The sequence below is a fragment of the Stegostoma tigrinum genome, chromosome 34 (genome assembly GCF_030684315.1).
Source record: "Stegostoma tigrinum isolate sSteTig4 chromosome 34, sSteTig4.hap1, whole genome shotgun sequence".
Lineage (NCBI taxonomy): Eukaryota > Metazoa > Chordata > Chondrichthyes > Orectolobiformes > Stegostomatidae > Stegostoma > Stegostoma tigrinum.
Genome location: NC_081387.1, coordinates 11,495,178 through 11,515,853, shown reverse-complemented (window position 1 = coordinate 11,515,853; position 20,676 = coordinate 11,495,178). Strand labels below are relative to the sequence as shown.

The following is a 20,676-nucleotide window of genomic DNA, read 5'->3' as shown; positions in this document are numbered from 1 at the left end:
CGAGCGGTACACTGACAACACAGCGAGAGGGGAGATCAAGCGAGCTAATCTCCCCTTCCCCCACCGCATCCCAAAACCAGCCCAGTTCGTCCCCTCCCCCCACTGCACCACACAACCAGCCCAGCTCTTCCCCTCCACCCACTGCATTCCAAAACCAGCCCAGCCTGTCTCTGCCTCCCTAACCGGTTCTTCCTCTCACCCATCCCTTCCTCCCACCCCAAGCCGCACCTCCATCTCCTACCTACTAACCTCATCCCGCCTCCTTGACCTGTCCGTCTTCCCTGGACTGACCTATCCCCTCCCTACCTCCCCACCTATACTCTCCTCTCCACCTACCTTCTTTTCTCTCCATCTTCGGTCCGCCTCCCCCTCTCTCCCTATTTATTCCAGAACCCTCACCCCATCCCCCTCTCTGATGAAGGGTCTAGGCCCGAAATGTCAGCTTTTGTGCTCCTGAGATGCTGCTTGGCCTGCTGTGTTCATCCAGCCTCACATTTTATTATCTTCGATTCTCCAGCATCTGCAGTTCCCATTATCACTAATGGTTCAGCGATATGCCTTTCGTCACTGCTAAGAGGAAGGCAAGCATTGCAATATAACGAAAGGGGAGGTGATGCCCTAGTGATATTATCACAGGATTAACAATCATCCAGTGATCCAGGTCAAGTTCTGTTGGCCCCGGGTTTGAAACCTGTCACTACAGGTGGTCGAATTTGAATCTACTGAAAATCTGGGATTAAGAGTCAAATGATGACAATGTGTCTGTTGGCAATTGTCAGATAAAAATCCATCTGGTTCACTACTGCCCTTTAGGAAAGGAAACTGCTCTCCTTACCTGGTCTGGCCTATATGTGACTCCAGCAATGTGGTTGACTCTTAACTGCCCTCTGGGCAATTAGGGATGGGCAATTAGTGCTAACCTAGCCAGTGATGTCAAAACCATGTGACTAAATAAGAAGATGACAAAGAACTTTGAGAGGAAACTGATGATTTAATTGCTAAAGGATGAGTTGCCTGCAGAAGCGAAAGATGATAAACTGGTTGGAAAACCGTGGAAAGTTGCCAGTCAGGAGTCAAGTGTTGTCAACATGTGCCGGTTTTAAAGAGTTGACAAATCAGTTATTGTTCAGCTCCAAGAGTTGCAGTGATGCCTAGGACAAGGTGCAATGTAGAAGACAGTTTGTAACTCATTGTGAATCTAGTCAGATTGAGGATGGTGACAACTTTACATCTTGCACTAGGCTTCAATGGTGCATAAAATTCGAGGGGTTTCTTGTCAGTTTCTAGACTTCAGTTAAAAGGAACTGCATTTCCCTTGTCATCAAGCATTTCCCTGCTGTCAACTGACACTCACTGGGTAACGCTCCGGGCCCAGTGCATGAAAATGATGAATTTGATTCCATTTCCAGTACCTTATCGCAATTCATGCTCCAACATGTAACTGAGGGAGCACTATACAGTGCCTGGAAACTGAATTGCAGTGTGACTTACATCGTGAAAATCATTTACAGGTGAAGTAACCACGTCTGAATCTTGTAACAATCACAAGGTAACGGAAATTGACAAACTCATTCAGGTGACAGGAATAGGAAGGGATATCAAAGGAGGGGCTTTGGTGAGACATTGAAGTGAATGGCTGACCCAGTTATATTCCCACAATGCCAACAACTCATCAGATAATAGGCGCTGTAAACCACTGACATCTCGGCAACTTAAAGGGGCAATTGTACTTCTTTTTTCCGGCTGCTTTGTCTCTTATTGTGTGTTTTTTCTCCCTTTGTCATAGGGGTTTTGCAGCACAGAAAAAGGCTCTTCAGCCCATTATCTATCCCAGGGTATTGTGGGAAGCTAGGGAAGAAATTGGGGCTCCTAACAGAGATATTTGTATCATCTACAGCCATGGGTGAGAGGATGGATGACCGCAGGGTAGTTCATGTTGCGCCTATGTTTCAATAAGGCTGTCAGGTGAAGGTTGGGAATGATAGACCTGTGAGTCACTAGTGGGCAAGTTGGAGGGGATTCTTAGAGGCAGGATTTAGGTGCATTTAGAGAGGCAAGGATAGATTAGGGATGATCCGCATGGCTTCATGCGCAGGAATTCATGTCTCAGTAGATTGAGTGTTTTGAGGTTGTAACCGAAAAGATTGAGAGCAGAGTGATAGATATTGTCTGAGTGGATCTTAGTAAAGCCTTTAACAAGGTTCCACATGGTAGACTGGTTCATAAGGTTAGATAGCATGGAATTCAGGGAGAACTTGCCAATTGGATGCTAAATTTCCTTAATGGTAGGAGACAGAGAGTGGTGATGAATGGTTGTTTCTCAGACTAGAAGCCTGCAACCAGTAATGTGCCAAAGGGATTGGTGCTGGTCATTATTTGTCAGTTAGGCAAACGATTTTGATAAGAATTTAAGAGGCATTGTCAAGTTTGCAGATGACACCAAAATTGGTGGTGTAGTGAGCAGTGAAGGACTTTATTGAAGATTACAAGGGATCTTGATCAATTCGACCAATGGGCTGAGGAATGGCAAATGGAGTTAATTTGGAAAAATGTGAGGTATTGCATTTTGGTAAAACAAACAAGGGCAGAGCTAATACAGTTGATGTTGAGCCCTGGGTAATGTTGTCAAACAGAGAGACCTAGATTTTCAGGTACATAGTTCTTTGAAACTTGCATCACAGGTAGACAGGATGGTTAAGAATGCATTTAGCATGCTTGCTTTCATTGGTCAGAGCTTTGAGAACAGGAGTTGGGATGTCATCTTGAGATCATACAGAGTATTGGTAAGGCCACTTTCTGATCACCCTGCTACAGCAAGGATATTATTCAGAAGGAGAGGATTCAAAAAGATTTACCAGGATATTGCTGGGACTGGAGTTATTAGGAGATGCTCGAAAGGCTGGGACTTTTTCACTGGAGCACAGAATTTTAGGGGTGACCTTATAAAGGTTTATAAAATCGTGAGGGTCACAGGTAAGGTGAAAAGGAAAGGTCTTTTCCCTAGGATGGAGGGGGTGGGTTCATATCGAGGGGGACATAATTTTAGGGTGGGAGGAGAAAGATTTAAAAGGGAACTGAAAAGGGCTTAACCTTTTTACACAGGGGGTGGTTTGCGTGTGGAGTGAACTGCCAGAGGAAATGGTAGGTGCAGGTACAGTTAGAACATTTAAAAGACATTTGGACTGGTATGTGAATAGGGAAGGCTTGGAGGGATATGGGGCCAATGCAGGCAAATGGGACTAGTTTAGTTTGGGAAACTTGGTCGGCATGGATGAGTTGGGCTGAAGTGTCTGTTTCCCTGAACGACGCTTCTTGTCTGTGCTAGTCACTAAGCCCCTACCTTCTCTAATACCATTTTTGAGCACTTGGTCCAGTTGTGGCCCATTCACCATTTTATACAGTCCCATTATAACCTGCTTGGTGTTGTAAACTATGTCTCAGCTAATAAAGGGGTGAATCCAATACTGCTTAACCATTTCATCTACTGACCCCGCTACCTACAGGGAGCTGTGGGTATCCACACTAAGGTTCCTCTGATCTTCAATACTTCTCAGAGTCTATTATTCCCAGTAGGGAAGGCAGTGGTATAGTGATATTGTTATTGGAATGACAATTCTGAACTCCGGGCTAATGGTCTGTGGATATGTGCTGACTCTCAATGCAGCAGATGGTGGAATCTGAATTTAGTAAGAATCTGGAACTGAAAAGCTAGCCTAACGTCAATCATTGTGAAAACCCATTTAATTCACTTACCTCATAGATATTTGACAGCATGGAGAAAGACCCTTCAGCCCATTATGTCTGTGCCGGTCATCAAGCACTTATCTACTCCAATTCCGTTTTCCAGCCCTTGACCCATATCCTTGTATTCAGAGGCACTTTTAGCGTTCAACTCTTTCATGTCCTGAAGGTTGCTACCTGTACTACATTTTCAGCAGCGGGTTTCAGATAAGCACCACACTCTGGGTGAAGATACATTTCCTTAAATCCCCTTCCAACTTTCTGATCCTTACCTGAAATTCCCCTTCGCTGAGAAGCTTCTTCTCAGGCAACATCCTGGTGAATCTCCCTCAGCATTTCTCTAATGCAATCATATCCTTCCCGGAATGTGGTGACCAGAACTGAACACAGTACACTGACAGTAAATGCGTCGAAATCTTCTCAGGCTCAGTTGTAACTGTCCTGCTCTTGTGTGCAAAACGTTGACTAATAAAGGTAATTCACCCAGATGGTTTCTTCTGTAACTTTCCCACTTGCTACCTTCAACAATGTATGGATATTCACATTAAGGTTCCTCTGAACCATTGTACTTCCTAAGATCCTATCAATCAGCATGGACTCCCTTGCCCTGTTGGTCTTCCTGCAAATCCATGACCTCACACTATTCAGGAATCATTGATTACCACTGATTATCTTACAGATATCAGTTATCTATCCCAATGGCTCTGCTGCTGTCACTGTACCAATCAACGTATTAGTGAACATCACAGGGGAAAACATATTAACATCTGAAGCTGTAGGACAGACTGACCAACTTGGCGAACTAGGATTTACATTTATGGCTCCCTGGAATGCTGAGACTATAGAAATTGTGGTAAGAATATGTTCCTCACTAATTTTTTTTTTAGTCGGGATCACCACAGTTTGCGTATTTTTGCTGATATTCATGATTATAACCAAAATTTATTTTCCAGTTTACGGTGACATTCAATGTAACTTTAGAAAACGCGCACACTCATTCACACACAAAACACATATGCACACACACGAAAACACGTGTGAACATGTACACAAACACACATGTACACACACACACGAACACACACACACACACTGACACACACACGCATACAAATACACTCACTCATACAAACACACACAGACAGACACACACACACACACACACACACACACATACACACACACACACACACACATTTCTTCTTCCAGCTTGCTGTCAGGATTCCATCTTGGGATGGATTTCCATTCTATTGACATATGCCCCTTCATTTTGTGCCCTGATATCTGGTAAGTGAGAATTGGCATTCAGCCTCTTGTTGGGGACTTCAGAGCAGAGAGAACTCCTCAGCCAGCAGTTAGCCAGTAGACCCACCTCCGTGGAATCATTTTAACTTCGATCAGTCAGGAATTTATGAGGAACTTGCTTATCCACTTACACCATCGTCCAACAGCAAACTAATCCCCAATTCCTTATTGCCTTGCCTTCAATGCATCTACAGTATTCACTCCAACTAGATTTAGAGGAAAGGAGGTCCACAGACTCACCAGTCTCAAAAGAATTTCCTGTTATTTGTGATTACCTTGTATCCTATGGCTCTTGGTTTTGGAACCTCCCTCAGTATAAACAAAAAAATCAATATTACTGACCATCCCATCAACCCTTTAGTAATTTCAAAATTTCTATCGAGTCACCTCTTTTCAGAAAAAACAGTTAAGTGGAACAAACAATAATCACTCGTCTTCCATGGGAGAAGAAACCAGCCCCTGGATTAAGGTCCAACATCATATTCTCACACACAATCTAACCTGAGATCTTTTGGGTATTAGGCTAATGTCAAATGGCACATTCCCTACAGTGTGGAAGCAGGCCAATTGGCCCATTGAGTCCATACTGACCCTCTGAAGAGCATGACACCCACACCCCACTCTCCCTACCCGATTCCTGCAATTCCCATGGCTAACACACCTAGCCTCCACATCCCTGGACATGATGAGGCGACTTAACACATCTTTGGCTGTTTGAGGAAATCAGAGCACCAGGAGGAAACCCACGCAGACCCGCACTACCAAGGCTGGGATCAAGCCTGAGTCCCCTGGAGTGCTGTGAGGCAGCAATGCTAACCACTAAGCCAACATGCCGCCCAAATAAACTCAGAGGAAGTTTTGCTAAAATACTGTCTCGCTTTACCAGTGTACTAATGGGTGTTATTCATGTCTGACTTATATTCATTTCCTGTAATTCCAAAATCACCAGAAGAGAAAGATCTTATCCCTGTGTAGGGCCTAGGCCCGAAACATCAGCTTTTGTGCTCCTGAGATGCTGCTTGGTCTGCTGTGTTCATCCAGCTTCACACTTTATTATCTTATCCCTGTGTACCCGCTTCTAACTCTGTAATAATTCCAAATACTTTGTCAAGATTCCACTTAGTCTCCTCAACTCCAGACAAGGTGTGAGGCAGATATTGTGCAAATTCGTACGCTGCTCCTTGAGCATGGTTTTCATGGCAAATTCCCATCTTGATGATTGGTTTGATCAGTTTTTATGTGTTTCACGTGTCTATCTGTCATCTACATCTGTATCACTCCTCAATGTATCTATTAATGTCTGTCTGATTATCTGCAGTCCAATCCATCTTTCAATGTTAATTAATTAATGACTATCTATATATACTATTGACTATCTTTTAAAGTATCTGGCTGTTTATTTCCAATTGTATCTTTTAATATTTGTCTGTCTGTGCTACCAAATGCCTTTCAATGTATCTATTAAAGACTGTGTCTATTTATGCAGCATTCACAGAACTATTGTATTATTGTACTCACTACACTATTAATCCAATTAATGTTTAAATCCTGCTTTAATGGTGGAATATAAATAAAATCTGGAATTGCGAATCTAATGACGGCCATGAAAACAATTGTTGGGGGTAAATCACGTCCCCCAGCGTGGGGACTGAGTAATGCCTCTTCAGGGGAGTAAGTCTGCCGTCCTGACCTGGCCTGGCCTGTACCTGACCTCAGCCAGCAAAGTGGTTGACTCTCTACTGCCCTCTGGGCAATAAACAGCGATGGTACAGACATGCTGTGTCAGAGAGCCACAGAGCTGTACAGCATGGAAACAGACTCTTCGGTCCAATTCGCCTGTGCCAATCAGATAACCTAAATAAATCCAGTCCCATGTGCCAGCATTTGGCCCATATCCCTCTCAACCCTTCCTATTCATGTACCCACCCAGATGTCTTTTAAATGTTGTAGTTATACCAGCCCCCACCACTTCCTCTGGCAGCTCATTCCACTCTCGCACCACCCTCTGTGTGAAAATGTTGCCCCTCAGATCCCTTTTAAATCTTTCCCCTCTCACCTTAAACTTACGCCCTCCAGTTTTGGGCTACCCTCACCCCGGGGAAAGGAGCAAATTTGTGCCAGCTGACCATTCTAAATGCACCACAAAAGCAGAAATTGTCGGAAAAACTCACGATTTTTCCTGCAGTTTCTGATTTCCAGCACCCACTGGTTTCTTTGCTTCTAAATCTACAGTCACCTTTAACACTTTCCAGGCAATTGCTGGCAATGGAGACACTGGATTTGAAAGGATGCGTAAAATTGTGAAGAAGCACCACTCTGCCAGCAAAAGGTATCTTCACATCGGTGTTCCGCACGTTCTACTCTACCCTGGGGACACCATCACTGTCAATCTAACAGCTGTCAGCCAGCATGACCTCAGGAATGTCCGTTACTTCAATTACATGGTAAGTTTTACAGTACTATCATGGGGAATTTCAAGCTGTAAAGCAACCTTGATCTATACACAGAGATAGCCGATGCTGGAGTCTGAGATCACACCATGTGGAGCTGGAGGAACACAGCAGGACAGGCAGCATCAGAGGAGCAGCAAAGTTGACCTTTCAGGTCAGGACCCTTCTTCAGAAATGGAAAGGGGGAAGGGAGCTCACCAATGTCCGCTTCCAAAGTATCATTCTCCGCCACTTTCTGCCACCTGCAATCTGACCCCACTACCAAAGATATATTTCCCTCCCCACCCTTATCTGCCTTCCAGAGTGACCGCTTTTACCGCGACTCCCTTGTCCCCATCCACACACCCCGCTAGCCCCACCACCCCCAGCACCTTTCCCTGCAACTGCAGGAGGTGTTAGGCCAGCCCCTACACCTCCGCTCCTCTCACCTAAATCCAAGGCACCAAACAAACCTTTCACATCAGACAGAGCTTCACCTGCACGTCTGCTAATGTGATCTATTGTCTCACTGTTCCCGATGTGGCCTCCTCTACATCAGGGAGACCGAGTGTACACTCAGAGACCATTTCATAGGGCATCTCTGCTCTGTTTGCGACAAACGACAACACTTTCCAGTCGTGAACCACTTCAACTCCCCCTCCCACTCCACGGACAACATGTCCATCCTGGGCCTCCTCCAGTGACACAACGGTGCCACCCGGAAACTGGAGGAACAGCACCTCATATTCTGCTTCGGGAGCCTACAGCCCAATGGGCTCAATGTGGACTTTACTAGTTTCAAAATCTTCCCACCCCTGACCACATCTCATGACCAACCCTCCCTCTCATTCCTGCGTCCTTGACCTACCTTCTCTCCCACCGATCCGCCCCCCCCCCACCTCACTCACCAATCCCTACTTGCACTCACCTTTACTAGCTTCATACCTGCCTCCTTGAGCTGACGCAACCTGTCCATCTTCCCTCCCACCTATCCACTCCTCCCACCTCACTGACCAATCTCCACCACTCCCTACCTGCTCTCACCTGTCACCATCCCAACTACCTTCCCAGCCCCATCCCTCCTCTCTATTTATTTCCCAGCTCCCATCCGCCCCACCCTTCTGAAGAACGGTCCTGACCCGAAACGTCAGCTTTTCTGCGCTTCTGCTGCTGCCCGACCTGCTGTGTTCATCCAACTCCACACTGTTGTTATAATGTTTATAATGTTTATAGCTCATGTCAGGTACAGTAAGTTTTTAAGAAAGAGTTTTGACCTGTACCATGTGGGGATGGGAGTACAAGAATAAAGAAATCCTACTGAAATGTTAAAGGAATTTGGGGAGATTACTCCTGGAATACTTTGTGTCACTGTCATCTCCATATTGAGGAAGGACACATATTGGAGACAGTACAGCAAAAGTTGACCACACTGCCTCCTGGAATGACAGATATTCTCTTTCTGATGAGAACTGAACACATTAGGCCCGCATTCTCTGGCGTGCAGAAGAATAAGAGCTGTTTTCCTTAAAGGAGGTGAGATAGGGTGGCTCACAGCTGCTTCACAGTGCTAGGGATCCAGCGTCAATTCCAGCCTCTGGTGACTGGCCGTGGAAGTTTGTATATTCTCCCTGTGTCTGCCTGGGTTTGCTCCGGTTTCCTCCCACAGTCCAAAGATGTGCAGGCTAAGGTGGATTGGCCATGGGGAATGCCTTCAGTGTCCAGGGATAGTGGGATACCGGTAGGAAAGGTAAGGCTATAGGGATAGGATTGGAGAGTGGGGTCTGGGCAGGATGAACTTCAGAGGGTTGGTGCAGACTTGATGAGCCAAATGGCCTCTCTGTGCACTGCAGGGATTGTATTCTATGAATCCAGAATATGAGAGAACAGACTCAAGGTTAGGGTACGGAGTGATCATTTCAGTCTGAGATGAGAAGGAACATCTTCAAACAAAGAGGTGTGGGGTCAGTTGGCTGCCTCTGATGCAGAGTGATATATACAGATCCCACTCCCAGACTAATGCATCCTTCCTTCCTGGTGCTCAGAATTGAATGCCGCACTCCAGCTGGGGTCTGGCAAGTGCTGTATTCAACGGGAGAATAACAGCGTGCGTCTCTTTGTCGACGGCACGCGTGACCAGCCCCTTTCCTACATCTCTCACCAGTGCATGTTCACTCTAACCACAGTTACGCGTTTCTCTCAGGTGCTCGGTAAAAGAAAAGTACTGGACTTCAGGAGAGTTGAGAGAGGGCCAGAGACCACATTTGACGTTCGCATCACTCAGGAAATGATCCCATTTTTCCGCATTGTTGCTTATTATGTCGTCAATGATACAGGCAAAGAAGAAATTGTCGCGGACTCCCAACGCATTGAAGTGGAGAGCTTATGTGACACAAAGGTTTGTCATACACAGTTCCTTTGCTCTAACCCAAGTAATTAGGTTGCATTGTCTATCCTTAATAGATAACTTTGGTACAGCTTCTGTTTAAGTGTCGCACTGGAATTCAACACATGCTTAATGAGATTTCAAGTTAGCACAGTATATCTCCCTAGGCACTGAGTACCACAATTTTAAGTAACAACCTTCACCCCCATCTTGTCTCGTGTCATTTGGCCTCCCTTATTTCCTTCAGGCAGCATCTGACAATTTATATGACCTCAGGACGCATGTTTGTCCAGATGTTATTCCATTAGCCCTCCCGTTTGGCTTTGAAACCATCTTTTTTTAAATTTAATCTCTCCTGCCCTCCAAAAAAAGAACATCCCTTTTGATTTACTTCCTATGCTCTGTCTTTTCTTTGTGGAAAAAAGAAACCCTCATTACTGCCATCCGATGAAAGATTGCAGAGCTGAAGTACCGAAGGGAAACAGAGCCTTGGGTCCAACTCAGCTCAGCTGTCCCAATCTGACCTAGTCTCATTTGCCAGCATTTGGCCCATATCCCTCTAAACCCCTCCTATTTATGTGCCCATCCAGGTGCCTTTTAAAGGTTGTAATTGTCCCAATCTCCACCACTTCCTCTGGCAGATCACTCCATACATGCATCACCCTCGCATGAAAATGTTGCCCCTCAGCTCCCTTTTAAATCTTCCCCTCTCTCACCTTAAACCTATACCCCTCTAGTTCTGGACTCCCCCACCCTGAGGGACAAGACATTGGCTATTCACCCTAACCACAATTTTATAAACCTCAATAAGGTCCCCCCTCAGCCCCGACACTCCATGGAAGAAATCCCCAGCCTATTCAGCCACTCCCAATAGCTCAAACCCTCCAGTCCTGACAACATCCTTGTAAATGTTTTGTGCACCTTCTCAAGTTTAACAACATCTTTCCGATAACATGGAGACCAGAATTGAATGCAGTATTCCATGAGTGGCCTCGCCAATGTCCTGTACAGCCGCAACATGACCTCCCAACTCCTATACTCCATATTCTGACCAATGAAGGCAAGTATACCAAATGCCTTCTTCACTAACCTGTTTGCCTGCGACTCCACTTTGAAGGAACTAAGTACCTGCACTCCTAGGTCTCTTTGTTCAGCAACACTCCCCAGGGACCTACCATTAACTGTATTCGTCCTGCCTTGGTTTTCCCTACCAAAATGCAACACCTCACATTTGTCTAAGGTTAACCCTGTTCTTAGCTCCATAGCTGCTGCCAGACACAATGAGGATTTCCAGAATTTTCTGCTTTCATTTCCTCATGTTTTTTTTTACTGCCTTTGGTACTTTTTGCATTGAAGCTGTTTATGGAGCAAGAGGCTAAGTATTAGAATCATAATTTTTATAATATGGTTATGATTTAAGGCTGCAAGGAGAAATGGGCTATTTGGCCCACTGAGCCTGTCCTGCCATTCATGCCCCCTCTGAGCTGATAATCCTCAAACCATAGCCCTGTATACCTCACTGATTCAAATGTGTCTGCCTCAGCCTTTAATATACTTAATGACCCAGCATCCATGACTCTTTCTATAGAATTCTACCAATTCATGCCTCTCTGAGAGAAGACATTCTTCATCATTTCTGTCTTAACTGTGTATCTCCTTAAACTGAGATTATGTCCTCTGGTCCCCGACTCTCTCTCAAGGGGAAACAACCTCTCTGAGGCTACACTATCAAACCTTCTCAGAACCTTATCCATTTCAACAAAGCCTTCTCTCATCTTCCTAAATTCCAATGAGTTCAAGTCCAACCTACTCAATCTGCCCTCGGAAGAAAATCCTTCCATACTGGGAGCAGCCTAGTCCAAGGTCAGGATAACCTTCCTGAGATACTGGGGCATAAAACACAGTTTTCCAGCTGCGGTCTGACCGCAGTTTGATTTTCTTGAATGAAATTCTTTTCTGCCCTTGATCAGTCCCTTCCTAAGTACATCTGCAATTCTTCTATATCAGTTTTGGAACTTCTCAGTTCATGGGCTCCAGCCACATCCTCTTTACCAATGGACTTGCAATGCGTTTACATGTCCGCATCCCATCCAGATGGTCTCCAGGCTCTCCGCTTCTTCCTGGAGCAAAAAGCCTGAATTGTTCCCATCCTCCACCACCCTCATTCATCTGGCCAAGCTGGTCCTCACCCTCAACTACTTCTCTTTTAACTCTTCCCACTTCCTTCAGGTCAGATGGGTACCCACACAGATCCCAGTTATACCTGCTTTTTGTGGGGTGTATGGAACATTCTTTGTTCCAGTCCTACTCGGATCCCTCCCCAAAACTCTTTCTCTGGTACGTTATTGGTGCTGCTTCCACCTATTCTCTGGAATTGGAAAAGTTTATCGATTTTGCTCCCAAGTTCCACCCCACTCTCACCCTCACCTTGTCCATCTCTGATTCCTCCCTTACCTTCCTTGACATCTCTGTTTCCATTTCTGGGGTTAGGCTGGCCATCGCTATCCATTACAAAGCTACCGACTCCCATGATTATGCATCCTCACTGCCTTCTTCCTGTAAAGACTATTCCATTCTACTAGTTCCATCGTCTGCTCTGATGATGCCAAATCTGACAAGGGAGCGTCAGAAATGTTCACCTTCTTCCTTGACCGAGGATTCTCCAGTGCCATGGTTGACCGGGCACTCAGCAGGTCCGACCGATCTCCTGCACTTGGACCTCACCCCTGTCTTCCTTCCCACAACAGCAATAGAGTCCCCCTTGTCCTTGCCTACCACCCCATCAGCATTCACATCCAATGATCATTAGCTGCCAATTCCACCACCTCCAGTGGAAGGCTGCCACTAGAATCATATTCCCCTCTCCTCCCTTGTCTGCCTTCCACAGGGGCCATCCCTCCGGGACCCCTTGGACCAGTCCAAACACCTACCCCAGCCCCACAGCACCTTCCCCTGTAACCGGTAAAGGTGCAACACCTGCCCATTTACCTCCTCCTTCCCCAGTATCCAAGGGCCCAAACATACCTTCCAGGTGAAGCATCACTTTACCTGCATTTCTCACAATCAAGTCCATTGCATTCAATGCTCACAATGTGGCCTCCTCTACATCGGGGAAACGAAACGTAAACTGGGCGACTGTTTTGCAGAACATCAATGTTCTGCTTGCAAAAAAGACCCTGAGCTTCCAGTCATCTACCCCTTTAACACACCACCCTGCTCCCTGGCCAACATCTATGTCTGTGGCTTGCTGCAGTGTTCCAGAGAAGCTCAATGCAAGCTGGAAGAACAGCATCTCATCTTCCTCAAGAGGGACCCTGCAGCCATCTGGAGTCAATACCGAACTCAATATTCTAAGGCCTGAGCACCTTCTCCCATGTCCTTACCCCAACCTCTGCACACTAGGCCTTACCATTACATGGGTTGCTACCTATTGTCTCCTCTGGCAGCTATTGGCTCTCCCAGGCTGACCTTTACCCAGTCCTTTGTCTGTCCCACTGTCTCTGGGCTTCATCTCCACCTATTATTTACTCCTCCACTGTAGTGATTATGACAAAGTCAGCCTGATAGACCTCATAGAATATCAGCTCCCTGTTTGGGGCTGTTAATCTGGGCCAATCAGGGAGCCTTGGCTGACAGATATAACCAGATGGTCTGTTCACTCTGAGAGCTGGCTCTGCAGAAGCTGGATCAGTGTCAAGGCTCTCCATGTATAAATAAAGGGTGACTTGGTGATGGGATACCAGCCAATGTGAAGTAATGTCATTCCCGCTGTTCCCTCTTCTCTGCCATCTTTCTCTGCCTAACTATTGGTTCCAAAGAAGGGTCACTGGACCTGAAACATTAGCTCTGCTTTCTCTCCCCCCACACATGTTGCCAAGCTTGCTGAGTCTTCCCAACAATTTCTGTTTTCCTTTGTGGTCTGACCAAAGCCTTGTGTAGTTTTAACAAGATGTCCTTGCTTTTATATGCCATTTCCATTGAAATAAAAGGCAGGATGCAAAAAGATGTTTATAAAATCGAGCATGCTAGATAAGGTGAACAGGACAAAGAACAAAGAAAATTACAGCACAGCAACAAGCCCTTTGGCTCTCCAAGCCTGCACCGATCGAGATCCTCTGTCTAAACCTGTCATCTATTTCCTAAGGGTCTGTGTCCATTTGCTCCCTGCCCATCCATGTGCCTGTCAAGATGCATCTTAAAAAACACTATCGTGTCTGCGTCTACCACCTCCACTGGCAACGTGTTCCAGGCACCCACCACCCTCTGCGTAAAGAACTTTCCACGCATACCTCCCATAAACTTTCCTCCTCTCACTTTGAACTCATGACCCCTAGTAATTGAGTCCCCCACTCTGGGAAAAAGCTCCTTGCTATCCACCTTGTCTATATCCCTCATGATTTTGTAGACTCAATCAGGTCCCCCCTCAATCTCCGTCTTTTTAATGAAAATAATCCTAATCTACTCAACCTTTCTTCATAGCTAGCGCCCTCCATACCAGGCAACATCCTGGTGAACCTCCTCTGCACCTTCTCCAAGGCATCCACATTCTTTTGGTAATGTGGCGACCAAAACTGTACGCAGTACTCTAAATGTGGCCGAACCAAAGTCTTATACAACTGCAACATGACCTGCCAACTCTTGTACTCAATACCCCGTCTGATAAATGAAAGCATGCCGTATGCCTTCTTGACCACTCTATTGACCTGCGTTGCCACCTTCAGGGAACAATGGACTTGAACACCCAGATCTCTCTGTATATCAATTTTCCCCAGGACTTTCCCTAAGCTAGGGAATTTTAAGACTGGGGTCAATTTTTTGAGGTGAGAGGAGAAAGATTTAAAAAGGAAGTGAGGGGTAACTTTTTTTACACAGAGAGTGGTTAGCTTGTGGAATAAACCACCAGAGGAAGAGGTAAATGCGAGTACAGTTATAACATTTTAAAGAAATAAGTTCATAAATAGGAAAAGTTTGGAGCGGTATGGGCCATATGTGGGCATTTGGTTTTGGAAAATGATTAGTATGGACTAGTTGGACCAAAGGGTTTGTTTTCGTGCTGTATGACTCTGTAATTGCAAGTAATGATCAAATTCTACCGTAAATCTTTGCACTTAATTTGACTACTAGTTGGATCTGTTCAGCGTAAATCTCAAGGGCAGGGCTTAGAGGGCGAAATTATGAGGACATTTTGCATAGAAACAGGTTTCATTACCTGGAATTCAGAAAATAAACATTTGATCTGATCCACGAGTTAAAAACACTCAAAGGATTTAGGACTTCCGATCTGAAAACTCTCCAGTGTATTAACTCTATTGACAATGATCATTATTCTTCTCACTGGCTAATATGTTTCCTAATTTTGTGATCTCTGCAAACATTGATGCGATGTCCCATATCCAAATCCCAATTGTGAATATATATTTTAAAAGTGCTGTGGTTCTGGTGCATTTCTGAGAGGGACAGTTTTCACACTGAAAGGCAGCCATCCATCATATCCCTCTGAGATAATAAAATGTGAGGCTGGATGAACACAGCAGGCCAAGCAGCATCTCAGGAGCACAAAAGCTGACGTTTCGGGCCTAGACCCTTCATCAGAGAGGCTCTCTGATGAAGGGTCTAGGCCTGAAACGTCAGCTTTTGTGCTCCTGAGATGCTGCTTGGCCTGCTGTGTTCATCCAGCCTCACATTTTATTATCTTGGAATCTCCAGCATCTGCAGTTCCCATTATCTCTGATACCATCATATCCCTCTGTTTTGTTTCATCATTAATTTCACATCAACCGTATCTGTTCCTATTTGCTGCCTCTTCAGGCTGACTGTGATTTGCAGTTTCAGGTCGATTCAGCGTTGCTCCACCAATGGGAAGATTACGAATTAGAGCTATCAGTGATGTCTGACAACCCCACAGAGGTCTTTGTGCGAGCGGTGGATCCCAGGCTTAAAGAATTATATGCACAGGACACTATCACCATGAGGAAGGTAATGTTGCATTGTGTGGCCATTAGTTTCCGCATATTCTTCTGAAGTTTGAAGTTGAGCCGTGGTGTGAAATGTCACTTCAGACTGCAGTTAGGAGTCAACCACATTGCCGTGGATATGGATTCACAGATCCGTAAGACAGATCAGGTAAAGAATTTGCCAGATGGGATTTTGTGGGAATGGTTGACGTCACTAAAAATGATCAATTAGACCATAAGACGCAGGAGTAGAATTGGGCCAATTGGCCCATTGAGTCTGCTCGGCCATTCCGTCATTGCTGATATGACTCTCAACCCGTTCTCTTGCCTTCTCCCTTTCTTGACCCTATTACTAATCAAGAACATATCTGTCCCTGTGTTAAACACACTCAATGACCTGGCCTCCCAAGCCTTCTGCAACAGCCGTCTGAGGCAATGAGTTCCAGAGATTAACCACTCTGCGGCTGAAGAAATTCCTGCTCTTCACAGATCTAAATTCCACCAGCTGAGGGCTTGGGGTCTGAAGCAAGGTCACTGTAGCATTACATTGGTCTATGGATGAGCAGGCCAGTGGGAGTGCCACTGCACTGCAATCTCCCCCTTCACTGGAGACTTTACTCCTCACATACAGAGTAATATTCTTGGCCTTTAAGATAGTGTGGTACATGTTCATCAGACTGATTCCTGGGGTGAGACCATTAACCTTGAAGGAGAGACAGGTTGAGAAGATGAGATGTGTAATCTCCAAAATTCAGAAGATTCGAAGGTGGTCTGTAAAATTCTCAAGGCATTTAACAGGGTAGGTGCTGGAGATTATTTTTACCTGAGTCTGGGAGAATCTAGGTTGTAAATCACACGACGCCAGGTTATAGTCCAACAAGTTTATTTGAAAACACAAGCTTTTGGAGACTCATGAAGAAGAACTGAGGCTCCAAAAACTTGTGTTGGACTATAACCTGGTGTCATGTGATCTCTGACTTTGTCCACCCCAGTCCAACATTGGCACCTCCTCATCATGGGAGAATCTAGGACATAGGGCCATCAGAATAAGAAGCCAGCCGTTTAGGACTGAGATGAAAAGTCATTTGTTGAGTCAACTGGTTATGAAACTCAGAAATTCCCTATCATCTGAGAGTTGTAGAGGCCCAATGCTTGGACATATGAAAAGAAGAGCTGAACAGATCTCTACAGATGTTGGTACAGCGAGGGAAAGCAGAATTGAAGTAGATGATCAGCTTTGGTCCTGTTGAATGCAAAGGCAGTAGGAGTAACTAACCTTTCATCATATCTGAGAGTAGTTTTGACATCAGTTGCCAGGGCAAAACAAGAAATATAAAATCCCTCCCTAACCTCTGCCTGATTCTCTTAAAAGTATGAAGAAAGACTTGATCACCTGGGTTTGTACATGCTGGAATTTAGAAGAATGAAGGAGGATCTTGAAGAAGCTTATAAAATCCTAATGGGATAGGCTAGATACAGGAAGAATATTCCTGATGTTGGGGAAGTCCAGAACAAGGGGTTACAGTTTAAGAATAAGGGGTAACCCATTCAGGACTGAGATGAGGAATAATTTCTTCACTCAGAGTTGTGAACCTGAGGAATTCTCTCCCACAGAATTGGGGCCAATTCATTGGCTTTAGTCAAGAGGGAGCTGGGTATGACCCCTGCAGTTAAAGGGTTTATGGGTAATGGAGAGACAGCAGAAATGGGATACTGAGACTGTATGATTGGCTGTGATCATAGTGAATGATGATGCAGGCTCGAAGAGCTGAATGGCCCTGCAACTACTTTCTAAATGTCAAGAGGAATATATACTAGTGCACACTCCAACTTACATCCATTTTACATTCTTTTATCCCGAAATTACATTTAAAAAGGTAAAATCTCTATAGTCTTATCAGATTATACAACTACTCCCACATTGGAGAGGGATGGCTGGGGGTGGGGGAAGGGGAGGTGGTGCTTACCTGAGGCTCACCACCCCTTAGGCCAGGGGAGAGAGGTTAAGAAGTGGAGTCCTTCATAGTAACATCAGCCAGTGTGGGAATTGAACCCATGCTGGTGATATTATTAACGAGCCAACTACAGTAACTGACCTGCCCAAACCCATTTACTGCAGCATCTAATCATGCTCCATTATTCTTCTGAGATTGATGTGGAATAGAGAAATGGAGAAGAGAACCCAACAATCTCCTCCTGAGTTTAAGTGGCTTCATTCCCTCCCATCAATATCCTGGGTTGACATTGACTAGACCAACCACATCAGTGCAACGGCAGTAATAGCAGATCAGAGGTAGGAAACTCCGCAGTGAGGAACTCATCTCTTGAGTCCCCAAGGCTTGTCCATGATCTGCAAGGCACAAGCCTGGGATGTGTTGGAATGCTCCCTCCGATGGGTGTGTCTCTTTGAGCAACCCTAAAACTACCCAGGGCAAAGCCTCTTCATGCTCAGCCTTATACAGAGGCTGGTGGGGTACAGTGTGTACAGTAGACAAGATGCACTGCAGCAAACTTGTCAAGGGTCATTTGATGGTATTTTCTAAACTTGGGACCTTGAACAGCCAGAAGGAGGGGGCCAGGAGACAGCCAGGATCACCACTAATTGCATGTTCCCTAGCAAGCCAAGTACCATCTTGATTCAGAACTTATGGCTTTACTTTGCCATGTTACAATTATGGCATTCCCTTCCTGAAGCCACTGCAAATTTACCCACAAATCATGGACAGTATAGGTTCAAGAAAGGGGCTTTCCATAACTTGCTGAATGGAAATTAAGAAATGGGCATCTGACTGCTGCCCTCGCTAATGATGCTAATAATGTGGGGGCGGGGGAAGACAAAGCAAAAGTAGAATGGGTTTGATGTGTTCCTGGACAGTCCAGTGGCTAATCGGTGTTAATTATAGTGGTCATCTTAATTAAACCTACTGAACACAAAACTCATGGAATCCAATTAAAAAACTAGTTGAAAAGCCACAGACTCAATCTTGCCAAAAATAATTGGCAGAGTTTCAAGTCTGGAACCTCGTCAAGCCTCGCTGAAGGGTGGAAGAGGTCAAAAACCAGCCCAGATTTCTGAAATGGCAACTGTTGTATTCTCTGAACCACCCTCCCCTCAAATGTGCAGGAAGCGAATGGAAACATGGGTTAGCACAGACACCCAGGGGAGCGGTGTTGGACTCATGCTTCCTTTTCATCCATTCAAGGTCTTTGAAGATTTGAATTCCTACGATATTGGCACATTCTATGGAAGTGGGAAGGATACCTTAGGTGTCTTCAATCATTCCAGGCTGCATCCTTTGTCCAATCTATTGCCGGAACTCCTGGAGCCAGCAGGTAATGTTATACTAATAACTTGGACTTTGAAACAGCCCTGGTACTATCAGGGTATAGTCTGCATGCCTGCACTCTCATGAGAGAGAGAAGAGATCAAGAGAGAGAGAGAATTAGTGGTGGCTTAACCTCAAGGTCACCACGTGTCAGGTAAGAGGAGAGGTTGAGAAAGAGAGTCTTTCATGGTAACCATAGCTGGTTAACCCACACTGTTCGCATACTGGCCATCCAAGCGGAGGGATACTGTAGGTTAGCAATATGCTGCAATACTTAGTGAAACACTGGGACACCAGCTGTTTCTGAAACTGCCACTACAGAAGCAGTGGCGAAAATCCAGTGCATGGTAGAAAACCGAAAGAAATGCAAAACAACAAGAGTCTAGAAATGAGCAGTTAGCTGGCTAATACCTTCGTAGAGTCTTAGGTCTACATTAAATTGTTAATAAGCTAGAGGTGCTCCTTGTAATTCAAGTCAAGTTCAGGGCAGGGAGTGGGGACAGAGAGTAAAGAACAGTCAGCGTAAGAGACAGTAGAAATAATACAACAAAAGGGTGATGACAAGGAAGAGAAAAGGAGATGGTAAGGAGATAAGGGAAGCAAAAGTATTGGTCTTGAGGAGATGTAAATGCTGAGAGCAGAGACATAATGACCTGAAACTGTGGAAACTGACACTGAGACCAGCTGAGTCTAAGGTGCCAATTGATGTTGGTCCTTGGGTTTCTAACATGTTTAATTGGAATGTCAGAGGGCAACGACAAGAAGGTCAGTGTTACTGGACCCAAGAGTCAAAATGAGGGGTGACATTATAACCCAGGCATGGGCCTTAGTTACCTTCCAGTGGGGTAAAGAGCAGCAAAAAACTGGATTAAAAACTGGATCTGTTTTATCTGTTCTGAGAAGGGGGTCACTCGACCCGACACATTACCTCTGATTTCTCTCTGCAGATGCTGCCGGACCTGCTGAGCTTTTCCAGCAATTTCTGCTTTTGATTCTGTTTTATCTGGATCGTGTCCATGACCCTCCCATCACATGAATATATCCATGTGTTAAACATGAAACGAATAATACTTTGCATCATTTTCCCTGCCAGTTGAAGAGAGAAGGCTAATTTCTAATGGTAATTCTACATCTTTTTCGTAACTGTGCCCCGTTTTAGAATGTAAAAGGCAGCTAATAAGTTTAAGGTTTGGCATGTACTTCAGAATCAACTTGACTGGAACTGGTGACTGGAGAGGTTGAGGATCACAAGGATTGCCTGATATAAGGTTGACCTAATATTCAGTTTCAGTGTTTCATCAAGGATTCCTCAAAAGATCAGCACACACCCAATTGTGTTTCCCACTCAGGTCCAGTTTGACACTCTTAGAACTCTTAGGTCCATCATATCTTCACTGGCCCTAAGGAATAGCTAACCCCGCTATCCCATTCCTTCCCAGTTGCTCTGTATTTTTTCCACAATCTAAGCATTTACCTACTGCCCCTTGAACATTCTTGTTGTGTATCTTTGCATCATCCTCTTGGATCAGACCTCCAGC

General features: G+C 45.2%; 1 protein-coding gene across 1 annotated transcript in view; it reads left to right on the top strand.

Annotated features, from left to right (window-relative positions):
• LOC125446588 (complement C3-like) overlaps window positions 1-20,676 on the top strand; it is a 58,989-nt gene that overhangs the window by 22,500 nt on the left and 15,813 nt on the right. Inside the window, exons 11-15 of the mRNA XM_048520282.1 lie at window positions 4,421-4,594; window positions 7,299-7,490; window positions 9,676-9,870; window positions 15,685-15,834; window positions 19,016-19,145. Of these exons, the coding sequence (XP_048376239.1) occupies window positions 4,421-4,594; window positions 7,299-7,490; window positions 9,676-9,870; window positions 15,685-15,834; window positions 19,016-19,145 (841 nt within the window). The remainder of the gene's footprint in view (window positions 1-4,420; window positions 4,595-7,298; window positions 7,491-9,675; window positions 9,871-15,684; window positions 15,835-19,015; window positions 19,146-20,676) is intronic.